The 18,756-nt window shown below is 46.4% G+C and overlaps 1 protein-coding gene across 1 annotated transcript in view; it reads right to left on the minus strand.

Moving 5' to 3' along the window:
- DAP (death-associated protein) overlaps nucleotides 1–12,013 on the minus strand; it is a 67,469-nt gene extending 55,456 nt beyond the window's left edge. Inside the window, exons 1-2 of the mRNA XM_012650009.1 lie at nucleotides 11,884–12,013; nucleotides 408–504 (exon numbers count right to left, since the gene is read on the minus strand). Coding sequence (XP_012505463.1) covers nucleotides 408–504; nucleotides 11,884–11,938 — 152 coding nt within the window. The 5' untranslated portion in view covers nucleotides 11,939–12,013. The remainder of the gene's footprint in view (nucleotides 1–407; nucleotides 505–11,883) is intronic.
- Nucleotides 12,014–18,756: the final 6,743 nt, after the last annotated feature.

Below are 18,756 nucleotides of genomic sequence, written 5' to 3' on the forward strand. Positions count from 1 at the left end.
GGAGCCACAGGAAGCAGCTCCAATGTGTGCCTGATCTGCCCCTGCTCCGCACAGCCCCTGGCTTCCAGGAAGGGAGAAGCACTGGCTAAATCACGGGCACGGAGGCAGGCGGAGGTAGCCTCTACCTGCCAGGCTGGATGTAACTCCCCTGCACTGCAGCGTGCAGACGGACGGGGCACTGGCCCTGGGCACAAGGTCTGGGTAGGGACAAGAGCACTGTAGATGCTCTTTCTCTCCCGTCTGGGAACAAAACCCCCACCTCACTGACTGGGAAAGGAAAAACACACAGCACAGGGCCCCGCGTGGCCCAGGAGTTATCAGAAGCACAGAACAGAGAACAAACGTTCATGTTTAACCGAGTAATGCTATTTGTGAAACATGCTCAAGAGTCACTGGAATTGTCCCACCTGGGGCTTTCCCATTCTTGGTCATCCTTGTCTTTCTCTTCTTTGGTGTCTCCAGTATGTGGGTGTTTCTGAACAATTCGCATTCCACCAGCTTTCACTGAAATGAAAACAAAAACGTGTGATTAATGCGGAAACGGAACCAGCTGGGGATGGGGGAATGAGCTGGGAAGTTTTTGGTTGCCCAATGGCCACAAGCTAGTCCGGAGAATCTGGCAGTAACAATTATTAACTAGGGAAGGTTAGCGTTTGGAGGAGAGTCAACACAATACAACACTCAATGCTATCTCTTACTCCAGAGCCACTTGGAAACTTTCCATGGCTCTTGTTTTCTTTTATGGCCACCTTTCAAGTATTTTGTAAGAGCAGTAGCGTAATCAGTGTGAAGAAGTGGCTGCCTGCTTTAGGTCCTGCACGTGGTCTTGACACGAGGGCTCACTGAAACCCTGCCCTGTGATATTTATTTTCTCAAATATCAAGGCTGCTTTGGATGGGATGACATAATGATGGGTGACAATGGACAGCTACTGTGCCTTCATAAAGCCCAGGCAAGCATCAGCAAAGACTCCTGCAGGAGCTTTGCTCAAACTGTGTTGTGAAACCCTACAGCTGGCAGATGTTAATTCAGTTTTTTAAAACAGATTTACTGATATATTAATATAATTCATGTACAATACAATTAACCTATTTAAACTGTGCAATTAAGTGGCTTTGAGTGTACTGAGAGTTGTACAAGTAGTGCCACAACCAATTTTGGAACATTATCATCCCAAGCAGAAACCCCATATCCATTAGCAGTCGCTCGCCACGGTCTCCTTCCCCAGCTCCTGGCAAAGTCACCTGGATCTGCCTCTTCTGGACATTTGATAGAAGTGGAATTATAAAATACGTGGCCTTTGGTGACTTTCACTTAGCATGTTTTCAAGGTTCATCCATGTCGTAGCATGTATTTCATTCCTTCTATCGCTGAATAATATTCCATTGCATAAATATACCACATTTTATCTATCCATTAGTAAGTTGGTGGACATTTGGGTTGTTTCCACATTTTTGGCTATTATGAGTAACGCCGCTATGAACAACTTGCAGACACGTTTTTGTGTGGACGTATGTTTTCATTTCCTTGGGTACCTATCTAGGAGTGCAACTGATGGGTCACATAATAACTCTGTATTTATCCTTTTGAAAAACCACTGAACTGGTTTCCAAAACTGTGGCACTATTTTACATTCCTGCCAGCTAGGAGAGTTCCAACTTCTCCCCATGCTCATCCACACTTGTAATTGTCTGTCTTTTAATTACATCCTCCCTAGTGGGTATGAAGTGGTATCTCATTGTAGTTTGATTTGCATTTCCCTAACAGCTAATAAGTTAATACCATATTGCAATGGGGGGCGGGGGAATCCTAGGATCTAATAAGAGAAACGCTAGATGGAAAAAATGAAATCGGTTTCCTCAAGAAAGATTTTTGGCCTTCAGTGTGCTAACTTGCATCATGAAGATTTATGGGGGCACACAGCATGCAGTCTCTCCCAAATGCATGTGCCCTTTTTTTTTTCTTTCTTCCAGTAATACTGGTTATCCTCCTTTACAACTAGAATGTTCCAGGGAATAGGGTTTGGAAATGCTTGGCTCTACATCCGCAAAGCCAGCCTCATGTGCTGCTCTCCAGCACATGCTTTGGAGTCAGCAAGTTCCTCTACATCCTCAGCTACGTGGTCTCAGACAAGCCACTCAGGTTCCCAAAGACTCACTGCTTCATCTATGGAAAGCGGATAAACCTCCCAAGATCAAGCCACTTAAACGGGGCCCTAGAGGCGTTCGGTGGAGTCCTGGCACAGATGAGTGCTGGAAAGAAAGTAGAGCCCTTTCCATTGCAGTCATCGCCCCCAGGCTCTCGGAGCAGGCCTCCCCGAGCCCCACCCCCCAGGACAGCTCAGATAGAATCCCACGATGCAGTCAACTTGTCACGCCATGTTTTCCAGTGTTTCCAGTCTGGGCGGACCCTGCTGAGTCACAAAAGTCCAGGACAAGTTTATTTATGATGCTGATGAGTAGGAAGGCCAACAGGAACAGCAGCTCAGGTTCACACGCTTCGCATTTATTAGTCTTTGATTTCCCGGGGAGACTTTGCCAGCCCCTGACTTCAGGAAGACGATGACGCTTGCTTCTCAGGACCAGCGGTGCTCTAGCAGCTGCCCATTAGAAGAGGGCGACGCAGTGAGCAAGGAAATAAAGGACTGTATCTAAACAGTGCATCTACTGGTCTGGGTTTGGAACTAAAACCTCCCTGCTGCCCCCACCTCTTTTCAACAGAGGGGACATTCTGCTTTGGAAAGAAGGAAATATTAATAGAATCCTGTTCAGTAATCTCGAAAATCTGCTTTATATCCTGTCAACTGATTTTTAATCATTTTTGTTTTCATTTTTAGAGTTTATCTTTTTTTGTCTCAAATTCATCAGGTCTTTGATGGAATCTTATCCTTATGTTTTCAATTCCTTTACGTATTTAATCATTTTAGGCATCCTTGTCTTATAGCTGTATATCCAATTATTATGTTTTTTGAAGTCCTTGGGAGTCTAATCCTGCTGTTTGTTTTGACTGCTGACTCCTGCTCTTGTGCTGGGTGACTGTGGATTATGAGCTTGTCTTTGCCAGGCTTTCCCAGTAAGGATCCTGTGGGGCCTGCAGTGTAGACAGCAACTCTTTGGAGGGATGCTGCATGTGTTTCTGTCAGACCAGGAATATAGATGTCTGCAAATCCTTTTTATGGCAGATTTCTCAGAATAGAAATTATCAGACCAAATAGTACGAATCTGAACTCAAACTCATGTAAAAGCAGGCCTGTGTTTAAAAATTCTCCAGGAAACTCTTGTCCCCATCTGGAGCGGGGCTGACACAGCCCTGCATCCCTCCATCCCAGGGCTCTGGGCAGGTCTCCCCTCCCCCACCTTTCCCCAGGGTTTGATGTTTGAGAATTCAGATTTCTGCTGGGGTCGCAGGAGCTATTCCCTGCCTCATGTGGGCTCGAGTCTCATAACTGTCTGAATTTCAGTTCCTTCCTTGTTTTCGGTCCCCAGGGACTTGCCTAAGTTTGAGATCAGATTAAAATAAAAGAAGAAAGAAAAGTGCCACCATTTGCAGGCAGCTTTTTTAAATCTGAGGTTTCCCAGGCTATCTAGTCTGCCACATGATCAGAAATGGAGGTAGAACATAAAATTCTGTACTAGTTAATTTTCCAGTCTCTCTGTGAATGTTTTTGACCAAAAAGCGGGCCTAGAACTGTCCCACTAAACATTTTTTTAAATTCACTTCCCTCCCTCCCCTCTCTATTTCGTCACCATTAGAAACTGACTAAAGATGCTGTGATGGGCTGAATTGTGTCCCCACAAAATTCCCATGTTGAAGTTCTAACCCCCACACCTTTAGATTGTGACTGGATTTCGAGACAGGGCCTTTACAGAGGTAATGCAGTTAAAATGAGGTCGTTAGGGTAGGGCCCTAATACAATACGACTGGTGTCCTTATAAGAAGAGAGAGATACCAGGGATGTGGGCACACAAAGAAACAGCCGTGCGACACAGCAAGAAGGAGCCATCTGCAAGCGCAGGAGAGAGGCCTTAGGAGAAAGCAGACCTGCCACACCTTGCTCTTGGACTTCCAGCCTCCAGAACCGTGAAAAGTAAATGTCTGCTGTTTAAGTCACCCGGTCTGCGGTATTTTGTTATGGCAGCTCTAACAAATGAATGCAGATGCTCATTTAAAAATGATCTATCTCTGAATCATTTCAACCTGGCAGACACTTTTTATTTATTTATTTTTAATTTTTTCGTTTTTTTTGCATAGATATAAAACTTTAAAACTATAACTCACAGATGGGTTCCATAAACTGACTAAAAGTAAAAAGGGCTGTGCAACTAACTACAAAGAAAACTGACGACGAATGTCAAGGTGACATTGGAAACGATCGAGTCTTCCGAAGCTCTCTCGGAGCAGCCTGTCCACTCCTCTGTTGAAATAAGCACACAATCAGGGCTCAGTCACCCGGCATTAGCACTTGCATTTAATTTAGTTTCTGAAAACAATTAACTCCATCAATCCCTCTCAGTATGTTTGGTGATTAATGCAGCAATAAAAAGTGGCAATAATAATAATAACTCAAGCCTGAGACAGATTCATTGTAACTTTCTGCCAAAAACTATGACAGCACATATCTATCATGACTGTTGTGTCATTGTCTCTACAACTTTTCATTTGTAAAACTGCAAAGGCAGAATTACTTTTGCAGAAATCTTTGCAGAATTTTCAAATCTAAATACTTTTATGAGAGACATTAGGAAAAAACTCATATTTCTGTTGTGTTATTCAAGTGGGAACTTCAAATCTAAAGAATAAGAAGCTTCCTCTTAGCAGAAGTGCTATGCAGAGGCCCAGAACACAGGTCCTGGAGCCAGGCCCTTGGGTTCAAATCCTAGCCCTGCCCGTGTGTGCGTGTGTGTACACGTACCCGTGTGTGTGTGTGCGTGCGTGTATCTGGGCAAGCTGCTGAAGCTCTTTGTGCCTCAGCTTCCTCCACTTGTGAAGAAAGAATGGCAATGTTTCTCTCTCTCCAGGACAGCTGAGGATTAAATGAGTTAGCACACATGAAACACCTCTACCAGGGTCCAGCACACGGGACGTGCTCATCTGTTAGCTGGTCTTATTAAACAGGTTTTAAAAATTAGCATTTAGCCCTTGGAGAGATCTCCGTAGTCTTCGAAGCCTTTACCATCTCCCCACCACAGTCTCCTCCCACAGCACTGACCTCCGGGCTGCTGAGGAAGGAGGGAGGCGCCCTGGGAAGTGCTTGCTCACCGTGGTGCTGGCCACCACCAGGACCGCCAACACTGCATCACTGGCTAAGTAAGGAAGCTTCCAGAGAACCACCAATCCTGGCAAGTTCTCCAACTCTTGCTCTTCTCCATCAATGCTCTGTACCAGGCACTGCTCTAACCACAGTTCATGCGTCCTCCCGCTGCAGGCGGCCCTTGGGAGTAGATCCTGAAGCACTAAGAGGGGGAAGCCGCTTGCCCCAAAGGGCACAGCTGGCAGGCGGCAGGGCTGGATTAGACCCTGAATCCTATGTAGGCCTTTCTTTGCTGGATTGCTTTCAGGAAGCAGAGTATCATGGCTTCTGAGTCATACAAAGTAACGGCCTAGTAACAGGGCCTGGTTATTCCAGCACCTAGACCAGTTAAGATGGTGAGTTTGGGAGGGAAAGCTCTCGGCAGACCAGCTGCGTGCCCAAACAGTAAAGGGAGTGCGGGAAGCTTCACCCGAGGCCGGACTTCAGGGGGTGAGCAAACACAGAGAAGCAAATGACTACAGGATCCCTGGTCCTAGCCCCCACCCCTCAGGTATCAGGGAAGAGGGAGTCACTGGCGGCTTGCTGTAATGCTCGATGGCAGGCTAGAAAACTCTATGGTGGGCAGGTGGAAGGGGGACACTATAAGAGCCCCATGAACCAGGGTGCAGTTTCCAGCGGGGACCTGGGAAGGGCTATTAACTCAAATGTCCCAAAAGCATCCACTGCAGGTACTGGAGCACGACTTGCAAGCGTAGGCTACCTTTGCTCCTGCCTGAGAAGAGCTATTGAAATATTATTCTAAGGGAAGCTCATCCACCTAAAAGAAGAGATGAAGGGTTCTGAGGATTGTTCTGGTGGAAAGAACAAAAGAAAACAAAACAGCAAACAACCAGCGCTGATGGTGAGGATTAAACCTGAGGATCTCAGGTAGAGCAATGAAGTGGCAGGTAAGCAAAGGGAGAATGGATTGGACCCCGCTACGGTCCGTGAGATTAGGTGGCTAGAACTTCCTGATGGGAACAGGGCAAGGGAATATGGTTTATCTTAGCTAAGAGACACGGCTCCACCAGGAGAGAGGAGGACCACCCGGCAAGCAGAGACTCCCGTCTATGGAAGCTCACACAAGGATGGACACCCTGTAAACACAGGGGAGAGGATAAATGCGCAAGAGGCAGCGGGGACATGTGCGGAGACTAGCCTAACAACAGCCACGGGTTATGGGGGATCCCAAAGTGAACCCTACCCCAGACGGCCTGGAGTCCTGACGGGCTTTCAGGTGTGTACGTATCAGGGGGAAGCAATGGTTTGTGCTGAAAAATGAGCCCTTGCTACATTCCTGAACTTGCACCCCTGACGGCTTCATCTCAGAACCACAGACTGTGAAGGTGGGAAGGCCCTTAAATTATGTGGGGCAACCCCACTCAAGAGGTGGAAATGAGGTTCAGACACATAGTGTAGCCCCAGGGCTGTGGAGCTATTACTCAGAACTAGTAAGGCCGGGTTCCGTCTTGCACAGCAAAGCATACTCCATTCCACGATGTGGCTTGGACCCCAACGATAAACCGCGTGGTAATGAGGCCAGGAGGGCACCCTGATGGACAGCTGCCTGGGCCCTTCGAGCTGAACAGCGCAGGGGCAGCTCCACGGGCATCCTCGAGTGTAGGGAGGCTGATTTGAAAAAGTTCGGGGGAAAGCAGGATCTGCTACCTGGAGGTAGGTGCTCCGGAGACCCTGGCACTGGGGACTGGTTGAGGTGGGGAGTAGGTAGGTGTTCACCAATCCCACCCCCAGCCTCCCCGGTAGTGGGATCAGGGCAGTGTACCTGGGTCCTGGCCAACAGTGTAAGGAAAAGGGACTGCGGAAGGCGGCACAGTGCCCCCACCCCTGGAACCTGTGAACACACTGGGTTACGTGGCCAGGGGGAACCAGGTTGTAGATAGAATTAAGGCTGCTAATCAGCTGACTTTAAAATAAAGAGATTATTCTGGATGATCCAGATGGGCCCATGTAATCTCAAGGGTCTTTACATGTGAAAGAAGGAGGCAGGGGAGTCAGGGTCCGAGTGTGCAATGTGAGAAGGACGTGACCAGACACTGCTGCCTTTGGAGACGGAGGAAGGGGCCACGAGCCAAGGAATGTGGGCAACCTCTAGATACTGGAAAAGGCAAGAGAACAGATTCTTCCCTAGAGCCTCCAGAAGGAACCAGCCCTGTCAACACCTCGATTTTAGCCCGGTGAGACCCATTCTGGACTTCTCACCTCCAGAACTGTAAGATAATAAAATTGCATTGTCTTGAACCACTAAGTTTATTGTAATTTGCTACAGCAGCCATAGGAAACTAATGGTAATGCATGCCACTCACAGGCTGCACCATCGAGTCCCTGGCATGATGACTTATACTCTGTCCACTATGCGGCAGCCATGCCTTGAAATGGCAGTGTCACACGGGAGGGGTCAGGCCTTCTGAATTGTTCCTTGTAGGACCACCCAGGAGACAAATAGACCTTGACCTGTTTAGCCACTGAGCCTTTGGATTGTCTGTTACAAGTACCACTCTGTAACTAACCTAGTGCTTTATGCAAAAGTGAATATTTCCTATATAAACAAAAAAGATTTCTGACATTGGGAAGGGGAAAGCATTCACCAAGGGACACACACCTAAGATGCTAGAAGGAGTAGATAAACAAAGGTTGCTAGAAAACAGAGGTGAAATCTACAACTGTCTTACAAAAGCCACAGGCCACCCTGATGGGAAGTTTCTAAAAAAAATGCAGTCCCTAAAGGGTCTTTTTTCCTATGTTGGGAGCAAAAGCAGACCTCTCATCTATAGCCTTCAATCTCCAATCAGGGACTTGCTGACCCTGGGACTATGCTCAGCAAATCTGTGATTATGGTTAATATAATAAAAGACAACTTAGTCTTCTGTCTCTAGCAACAGAATAGCCTAGATAATCTGAAAACCTTCCTGTATGAAGATAATTCAGGGAGAATTATCATGCACAATCTTTGAAATACATCTTTAACTACTCTCTGACTGATCGATTAATATAACAGAGAACTGAATTACTTCAAAGTTGCTAAAAAAAAAAAAGCAGTGTGGTCTATTTCCCATTTTACTTTCAATAAGTATAAGCATGTTTATATTTCCATTGGATTCAGTTCCAGAGGGGATGTAAAGTCTACTTTTTAAAGAAAATCATATGTAAAATTAGTAACATTCAAAGTGATCACCTATCAGATTTATGAGAACTTGGCTGACACATGGTTTTTGCTCCCCTGAGAAACAGAGGGGAACAGGGCCGGCAAAATGTATCTAACAAAGAGATATTACCCATGTCACTGGCACAATCTCATGAAGACAGTCAGAAATGAGTAATAGCCTGGCTTATAATTATGTCCTCCTTTCTGCTGTGGAATGCTATTACTGCTGTTAGATGAAACAGAAAGAATCTCGCTAATTCTAACTTTGCTAATCTGTATTTGCAATAATTCTCATAAAACACGCAGTCTCACCCCATTTCGCTGCAAATATTTTGTAGTCAAGAGCAGTGTGAGGTCTCAAATCATTAAGACTGGATTACTTTTACAGAGGACCACAGACGATAGCACATTTGCCACGACATGACGCAGCGCCATCCATCACTCATAAATAACAATATTTTGTATTTGCATAGCACCTTTCTTCCACGCTCTCCAGAAGCCTTCACAAACTGCTTCATTAATCCCACACCTTGGGAGGAGGCACCCAGCAAGTGATGAGTCCTCTGTCAGGCTGCTGAGGTTCCAAAAGGCAAAGGTCTTTCCAGCCCCTTCCCTTGGGTCCCTGGCTCAGAGGAGTTGGCAACAGACACTCCAAAGGGTTCAACTGGTTTTTAAAATAGGACTGTTCTTGGCATCCCACTGATAAGGTCACTGCCTTCATGAGTTAAAAGTGCCAAGTGCTTAGAACTGTGCCGGCACACTGTAACATTCAAGATACTTCAGTTGCTGTAATATCTCCACTACTGTGCCCCCAGAACTGGCTGAGACCACCTGCACCATTAGTGCACACTGGGGAGAGCTCAGAGACAGGGAGGGCGCAGGTCTGCCATGAATGGGGGAAGTGAGAGGTGGGCGGAGGCCCTGGGGAAACTCACTCGGGAGCTGCTTATTGAGTACTTCGTGCCAGGCACTATGCCTGGCCCTGGGGATAAAGAATCAATAAGACCCAGTCCTGGAAGCAAGGAGAAAGGTGACAGGTGGAGTTAAGTGCCATAAGGAGCTCGGGGGTATCAGGGGAATATACAGGAGGGGATACAGTCCAGACAGAAATAAAGAGAAAACACAAAAGAATATTAAGATAGTGAGTGTAAGAGAATTTTATTATTTCCGACTGAGGATTTAAGCACAAGCCTGTTATTCAATTTAAGCACTTAATGAAAGCGTTCTCAATGTTTTTAAGGCAGTTATTTTGATTTATGAACGATGCTCTTGGCTATCCTTGATGATTATCTTTTATTATAGTGGGTTGCCTTTTTTTTTTTTTTTTTAAACGTTTACTCTGCAGAACTGCTTACTCTCTGACAACATCAGTCTAAACAAGAGAACTGTGAGCTTCCTGCCAAAAAAGGCTTTCACACAGGGTCCTCTGAAACACGGGGAGGCAAGCGCATCTGAGGGGTGCTGCTGAGTGATGCCTCTAACTCTGGCCAACTTTGACCGGCCTTGGAAAATGCTGAACGCAGTGACAGCCTCCCTAAGGAGCTCTTGCTAGTTTCAGGGCCCCAAAGACTAAAGTAGCTGCCCTGAAGTCACTTAAGTTTACCTGTAAGATTAACTGTCCTGGTGGCTCCGATCCTGGAGAGGAAAGATGGAAGCGAGGCAGCCCTAGCACATCTGGCCCAAACCTCAAATTTCAAAAACAAGGAAAACTGAGCCCTAGAGTAGCGTAAAGTGACACCTCAAAACTTAGAACCCAAGTTCACTGCTACGCCAGCACAAATAAGTTGCTTCCTCTTGTCTTAGGCATAAATAAGCCATTTAATTTGTAATTCACAAAGCCTAGCTGTTTACTTTAGAATTCAAAGAAAATCAGAGTCCAGTACGAATTTCTCCCAGGGGGTTAATATGTACAGTCTATACCTCTGATGTTAGAAATCTCTATATGGGTATATCATCATATGCAGTTTAATTACCATACTTTGATTTGGTATCATTCCAACAGATACACTTTAATGCAACTCACGTACCCCAGGGGATGGAGAGCTAGGACAGGATGCTGCTGCGTGGTCCTGGAGACAGGCCTGCCGTGAGTATAAATAAAGGTGCTTGCTTCTCCCTAAGGTGGGCATGGAGCCCCTGTGGTAGAATCAACGGTCAGTGTTATCCTTAAAGGAAGTCCCTGTAAGGTACTTTGTTTTTTAACTAATGCAACACAAAAGTCCCCAAAGCCTATTTTCCCTTACCGTAGAACAATTTTTCTAAAACCCCATGCCTCTTAATTCCTCAGGCATCAATTAGCCATTTTTCCCACTATTGTTAATTAGTTTGGTTGTTGAAAGCCTCTGTCGCCAGTGAAAAATATTGGCGATTCTGGAATGCAACGTATTTAAAGAACTGCTCCTATTCAGAGAATTTGAGCCCTGCAGATGGAGATAATGGGAATCTTCGCTGTAACAAGAAGATGGCACAAATGTGCCACACAAAGCAGCCACGTTTCTCTAAGGTTTCTGTTACTAAAAGCCTGAGTTAATACACTAACTGTGCAGTAAAGACCAAAGAACCCCACACATCCAGGTGACTTGGTCTCTGGGACCCGAGGCCTTTCATCTTCTCACCAGGACCCTTCCATATGGATCCAGGGTCACAGGGAAGGAGAAGCGGAAATTGCCCCGTCTGGGCAGAGCCCAAAGTGCAGACGGGAACTGTGCCCAGCGAGGGGAAGGCGGCATGAACATTGGATTCCAGTGTTCTCAGAAAGATGGCTCTTTCCTGGATTTAACTTCTTTGCCTCAGAAGTTTAGGATTTGCTTAAGAAATGAAAAAGCACTTCTGAGAAACATCTGCATGCGAAGGAAACTGGGGGTAAAGAGAAGTCCTATTGATTGATTAATGATAACAATTATTTCCGCTCCTTTGGTTCCTCTGTCAGTATGAAATGCTGTCAGCCTATAATTAATCATCACCACGATATTAAGAACACTGGCTTTTAATTGTTTCTGTTACTTTTTTTTCTTAATTTGTACATTCTAAGGAAATATTAACCGCCAAAAGTTGTTTTTAAAAAGTTGTGCAACCGGGCTTCCTCAAATCACCCCAATCCGCACGCAACGCCTACCCGCACGCCGCGCTTCCCACCCTGGATACAGCCGCGGGGCCTCCCGCGCGGGACGGAGCGGAACTTGAGCCCCACGAGCGGGCGCGACCCGGGCCGCGGCGGGTCTCGTGCGGTGACGTGGCGGGTCCCGCAGGGGTCGCGGCAGACCGAGCGCTCCCGCGGGACGGAGGTGGCCCCTTCGCGCGGCCGTCAGGGCACCAGGACCCTGTCCCGGGCCCCACGAGGAGCCCCGCCCGACGCCCCAACCCTGGCGGCCGCGGGTTCGAGCCCGCCCTCAGCCCGGCGCGAGGAGAGAAAGTGCAAACGAGTCAGTACCGGCCGGCAGGTGTCCAGCTCTCGTCTCCACTTTCTCTTTGGGAGGCGAAGACATGGTGCTCGCAAGGACCGGGGCACGGCGGCGCGGCTCTCGGGCCCGGCGGGAGTGCGCGTGCGAGCGCGCGTGTGAGCGCCGGGGAGGGTGCGAGCGAGCGGCGCGCGCGCGTGTGTGGAGCGCCGGGGCCGCGCAGGTCGATGAGCCACCGCCGGCGCTGGGGAAGGGGCGTGGCCGCCGCGAGCCAACGTGGCGCGTCCCGGCCCACCCGCGGCGTGCGCGTGACGTCACTGCGGCCCGCCCGCCCCGTCGGACCCGCGCGTCCCGGGAACGGAGCATGCGCAGTCGGCAGCGCCACGTTGAGGCTGTGGCGGAGGGCGGGCGGTTTGGGGTTAGAAGAGGCGGGGGTCAGGCAGGCAGGGGGCACCGGGAGGCGTAGGAGGTTAGCAAGGGCCTAGCATGAGATTGGCTCATGCCCAGAACGCGCTCAGTCTAGCCCCAGTCAGACACTGACGGCTACGTAGTAGCCGAGCCGCTGCGGTGCGGGCGCAGGGGCCGCCTGCTGGGTGTCCTCGCCCCTGTCACACTGCCGCGCCTGATGAAGTGCGGAAACGAGGCCCCAGAGGGCAGCGAGCCGGCGCCCGAGGAGAGCAGAGATTTGTGAAAACACAGTGCTGAGGGGAGCGCTGGGAGCTGTGGCCCGAGTTCTGGGACGGTGGCTTCTGTGCCCGTGCTCTCTGCCGTCGTTTTCCTGTTGCGGTGACACTTGATTTCGTCCAAAGCCCACCTGTGGCTCTTGTGCCCCGGATCGCCCCCTCTCGCCTTCCCCAGCGCTCTGCAGCGGCAGTCGTCAGTCGCCCCTTGCTGGATTAGCGTTCAGACATGCCCAGTATCTTCAGAAAAGGAAACACCATCACCTCTCTTGTCTGTACTTCTTTCTGCCTTTGACAACAAAACTGTTCAGAGAGGTTGGGCACTTCGCCCCTTCTCATTCCTTTATCTGGTTTTCATCTAGCTCCGGCCTGGCTGCCCCCAACCACGGAAAGTCCTTTTGATGAGGTCACTCTTGACCTCCGTGTGCCAAATGGAGTGGTCATTCTTCCACTTTCCTTCTACTTGCCCTCTCAGCGGCATTTAATACAACTGGCCATTCTTCTCCCCCTTATCTTTGGAGATGCCACATCACTGCCCTGCCATCCAGGTCTCGGGCCACCCCGGCAGCTCACTCAGTTGGCTTGGCTGCCTCCTCCGCCTTTAGGTTTCTAAACGTTTGAGTATCCAAGGCTCAGCATTGGCCCTCTTCGCCATCCAGACTTTCCTTAGATGCTCACGTGCAGCCCAGTGCAGATGACTATCATTCCTATGGTTATGGATGCCAAATCTGCAAACCCATTTTTCTATCTCTGCCACTCCACTGAACATCCCAACACCTCCTTGTCTTCTCCTCCTTGATGTCTAACTCAGTGCTGCCCAACTCTTTGTGCATGGCAGTGCACATAGAAATGCACATACCATACATTGATCTTGTACTACCCCCGCCCCCCAACACAGATGCACATTTTAACATCCGAGTAACAGGATAGCTGTTGGCCAGACAATAGTCATAGTTGTCATTCTCTTGTATTCACATCAAAACTTGCATATGGGTGCCAGCAACATAGAAGAAAATCCTGAAATTAGTAGTGGATTTTTTTTGAGACAAGATCTCACTCTGTCACCCAGGCTAGAGTTCAGTGGCTCATCATAGCTCACTGCAACCTCAAACTCCTGGGCTCAAATAAATCCTCCTGCCTCAGCCTCTCGAGTAGCTGGGACTACAGGTGCACACCACCAGGCCTGGCTAATTTTTTTTCTATTTTTTGTAGAAACGGAGTCTTGATCTTGCTTAGGCAGGTTTCGAACTCCTGGCCTCAAGCAATCCTGTTGCTCCATGAATTAATATAAACGTGTTTGCAGACAGGATTTGTCTTAGGAGTTTTTCAGAGCTTTGCCCTGAAGGAATATGTGAACATGTTTAGTTTGCATTTCAAATGCTGTTGCACTCAGAAGGGCGTCTCTGAAAGACAGTAGCGGCTGTACCCCACAAGGCGCTGCGTTTCTCAGACCTAAAGGTTTGGATTTGCTTTGTAAAGCAAAGCGAATCTGTTAAAAACTACAGGATAAGAGCTGACAATGGAGTGCCCCCCGGAACAGACAGCCACAGACAGCCACAGACAGCTGCCCAAATGGCTAAAAGCAAGCTCCTGCTTAACACTCCAGACTACCTGTCTCCACTCACAATAACCTGATAAATATGGAGCCAACATATCTCTGTTTAACCCCTCTGTTAAGTGATAAGTTTACCTTAGAACTCAATCTTTGAAAGATTTTGTAACCATTCGTTCACGTAGATAGAATTAGTTAAAGGATCTGTAGAAGCCTTTTGAAAATCTGTTAACCTAAGAAAAACTACCTGCTGTTATGTAAATCTGTTACCCCTGGCAACTAATCACTGTTCCCTATAAGTTACCATGTAAGACCTCGTTAGGGGCTTTTTGAGATTCACGGAGAAAATCTAGGCCCCCTGAGATCCTGCTTTGCCTATAATCTTTATAAATTTATATAACTATACCTTTGTCTCGGTGTATTCTTTTATTTCCAGTTATTTTCCATTTTTCTATTATTTTCTTATCCCTTGCAACTCTACCAAAGGGACCGGGTTTTTTGTGGGGAGCATTGGCCACGTTCCCAGCACAATCCTCCTGCCTCAGCCTCCCAAAGTGCTAGGATTACAGGTGTGAGCCACCATGCCTGGCTAGTAGAGCACTCTTCTTAAGAGACACTGCATCACTTACTCTTGATGGAACAGATTGAGAAAAATCTGCAGATACTGACTTGGATTCTGAATGGAAAGTTTTAAGAATACCTAACCAATTACTTTTATGACTATTTTCCTTTTGCGTATGTGTAAAAGTGCTATATGATTAAAAACCAATGTCTTAATAAGTCTAAAAGAACTATTTCTCAGAAGTAAAAACTGAAAATTTTAGGTTGAAAGAAAACATTGTGTCATCATTTAATTGGCAGCATTTTTCCCCTTACTGGTACACAAAGTTGCATGTTATAAGCAATGGCATCTTAGACTGAATCACACATGGTATTGGCAGGGAACCCTGAGGTTTAAAAAAAAAAAGAGCCTTCAGAGGAGGCAGCAGAGTTCCCTAGGGGCCCTGGTGGCCCCAGACACCACTGGGCTGTTCTGAGGCCTTTGCCTGTGACCTGTTCTCCAGGACTACTTTGATTGGGACACTCTGCTGTGATAGCCAAGTACTAATTTCACATGTTCAAAGCAGAACAACTGATTCACCCACCTACCCACATAGAGCTTCCCATCTAAAATAGAGTCCAGGCTACTCGTTGCAGTGTGGAGTAATCTCTCTACTCAATAGCATTCCTACTGAAGGAAATACTGTTGTTGAAGAAGGTAATGAACTTAGCTTGAGAAAAAAAATGCTTCTGTTTCAGCCTCCCTTGCAGCTAGGGGTGGTCAAATGACACAGTTCTCACCATTGAAATGTAAGTGGGAATCTATTGGGATTTCTGGGGATATCTGAATTCTTAACTTGAGGATCACCTTCCTTTTGGTAACTTCACTGTTTGTACCACCTTGAATTCATATAGAAGGCAGAAGGTAGAACAATCATACTGCAACCATGAGACAACTAAAGGCATGAAAGCCATATGCTAAACGAGGCAGAGCAGAAAGGTGAAAGGCACATGAGACTTTGAGAGTCCATGGAGACTCTTCAGAGCTGTGCACTCCTCCTCCAGACTTTTTTGTTGTATGGAAAACAAACCACTATTAGATGAAGTCCCCGTGGCTGCTGTCTTTATGGGCAGGCTAATGCAACCCCCAGCACAGATGGCCTTCCACACCCTGCATGGTGCAGGTCCTGCCCAACTCTGAGCTCACCCTTCTTGGCTCCTCTGGCCACACTGGCCTTCCTGGTGCTACTCTAGTGGGACAAGCCAGTTCTGTCCCTTGGGCCTTAGCATTAGCCACTCCCACCATCGGGAACCATCTACTCCAGATCCTTGTATGGTTGACTCCTTCTTATTCTGGAGTCAGCTTTCAAAGGGCCTACCTTGACCGTCAAACCTGAGGAAGCCAGCCCTGGCACACCACTTTGTTTTACTTTTTTCGTAGCACTTCGTCCTCATCTGAAATTCCTCAGCTATCTGTCTGCTTGTTTATTGTCTTTCTCCACTGACTAGAAGGTTACTCCATAAGGGGAGACACATTGCCCGTCTTGCCCACTGCTGTATTCCCAGCACCTAAAACCATGGTGGATAGTAGAAGCACTCAGTAGATATTTTCTCCCCATAATTCTGGAACATAAATACATCTAATTGCTCACAACCTAGCTGAAGAGTAGCCAATGAGAACTACGCAGAGAATGAAAAATATACATAGTATATAGATAGTACATGGCCATTCATCTTTTCTGACATTTACTTCCACTCATGAGCATTTTGTATGTGCGCACATGTGTACAAATTTGTACGCACACGTGTGTGTGTGTGCATAAATGGCTATGTGTAGCCCCACTAGTCCTCGATGTTGAGGACAAATGCCAGGCATCACCCACTGGAAGCTTTCTCTGCAGATGTGCGTACATAAAAAGATACTCAAACTGTTGAATGAGCAATATTACTTGAATCTCACAATAACTCCAGGAATATGGCAGGTTAACCCATTTTACCAAGAAAAACAAAAACAAACAAAATGGAGAAGAGAAGGATTGTTGGACTATGTGGGACACAATTCTGGTGAGTATAAGCTAGGACCCAAAGCTGGATTTTCTAAGCCCCATCCCATTTCCCTACACTGTTGGCTGGCTTCTAAATAGAATTTTGGAAGCCATTTCCCCTTCTTCTCTAAATAGGTTGTTTTCTAAACCCAAATGGTGCTGAATCTAAGCTGCTACTTAATGTGAATGCTGTGAGCACTGAAAAAAGTATTCAAAGAAGAAACAGAACATGCAGGTTCTCTTCCCCACATAAATATTTAGTAACCACGGCTACATCACTAAACCTTTCTGAGCCTCACTTTCCTTATCTGCAAGTCAGAGATATGAATGCTGATACCTCGCTCAGGAATGTCGTGAGAATTCAGGGCTTTGACTAAACGTGATTACACTTGTACAGCTCTGTGTCGCCCCATTTACTCCCCACAGGATCCCGAGACACAGGGAGTTCTCTGCTCTTTTTGGTGGAGAAGCTGAACCTGTGCAGGTCCAAGCATAAGGATCGGTAGCTAGTGTGGAAGACCCAAGAGAGCCCAGCTCTTGCCACTGTACTGGTTGTACATTTGAAAGTGCTTTGTGAGTCATCATATACTAGAGAACGTACTGTTATTACTGCAAAGGGAGTTTTTTAAAATAAGCATTCATGAAATACACGAATTGTCCCAGGGCATATTCAAATAACCTCACATATCAATCAGTTCAGTGAACATTGCTTTCTTATTCCAGGCTGGTTCCTACCTTCTGTCTGCTTGCGCTGTTGTCCGATGGATGAGAATATTTATGTTCTTATTCACTACTGCTATGACTTGAACGTGTCCCCCAAGGTTCATGTGTTTGAAGCTTAATCCCCTATGCAATGATGTTGAAAGGTGAAACCTTTAAGAAGTTATTAGGTCGTGAGGGTTCTGTTCTTGTGAATGGATCGATGCTGTTGTTGCAGAATTGGGTTAGTCATTGAGGCGCTGGGCTCCTGATCAAAGGGTGAGTTTGGTCCTCTTTCCTCCTCTTTCCTGTGCTCTCTTGTCTTTCCTCCTTCTGCCATGAGATGATGCAGCAAGAAGACCCTCACCAGATGCAGGGCCTTTGAACTTGGACTTCTCAGTCTCCAGAACTGTAAGAAATAAATCTCCATTCTTTATGAATTACCCAGCCTCAGGTATTCTGTTATAGCAGCACAAAACAGACTCAGACAGTGACACAGACTTGCTCTTCCATTGTCATTTTGCTCATAAAGGGAGGGCATCGGTCATTCTTGACTTTGCTTTGTAACATCCAAGATATTTCTTACTAAATTATGTCATGGTAGGCTTTAAATAGTATTAATTTAAATATAATTTATTTAATACACACACATACATATGTCACATATGAGGTTATACTTTACTTAAGGACATTTAAAGAAAAAATATCTGGCCCGAACCTTGGTAAAATATTCCTCTTATCTGTATTTAGAAGTTAGAAAATAGAAATTACAAAAATGAGAGTAATACAACCATGAATACAGATATCCTACAGAATTTCAAATGCTGTAAGTTATTTATGAAAAAAATATTTTTTTTTTTTTTTTTTGACAGAGTCTCACTGTGTTGCCTGGGCTAGAGTGCCGTGGCGTCATCCTTGCTCACAGCAACCTCAAACTCCTGGGCTCAAGCGATGAAAAACATATTTTAGCAGAGAAATGGAGGGAGGAGTAAGGATAATTTTATTTCTGGCTTTTCCACTGAGTCATTATTTAACCTTGTACAAGCTACTTACACATTCTGTGATTACAGCTCTATATTGGAGGCAATAATACCTATCTTACTTGGGGATGCCAATAGTTATTTAATATTATGTCGTAGCATTTATCTCCTTGTATAAAACTTCTTATAAGGGTATATGAACTGCTATAAGTATAAAAAATAAACATGACAAAGACATCAAGAATAAAGAGACTTTCAGCAAGATAAAATTATCTCAGGGGAGCTTGAAATTTGAAATTGAAGAGCAACATATTTTTGCTATTATTATTTTTTTTGAAGAATCCATCCAGGATTCGCTAAGCATTGAAAGTTGCAGATACCAGGATGAAGTCACTTTAGTCACCTTGAG

This window comes from Propithecus coquereli, unplaced genomic scaffold (assembly GCF_000956105.1).
Source record: "Propithecus coquereli isolate 6110/MARCELLA unplaced genomic scaffold, Pcoq_1.0 Scaffold309, whole genome shotgun sequence".
Lineage (NCBI taxonomy): Eukaryota > Metazoa > Chordata > Mammalia > Primates > Indriidae > Propithecus > Propithecus coquereli.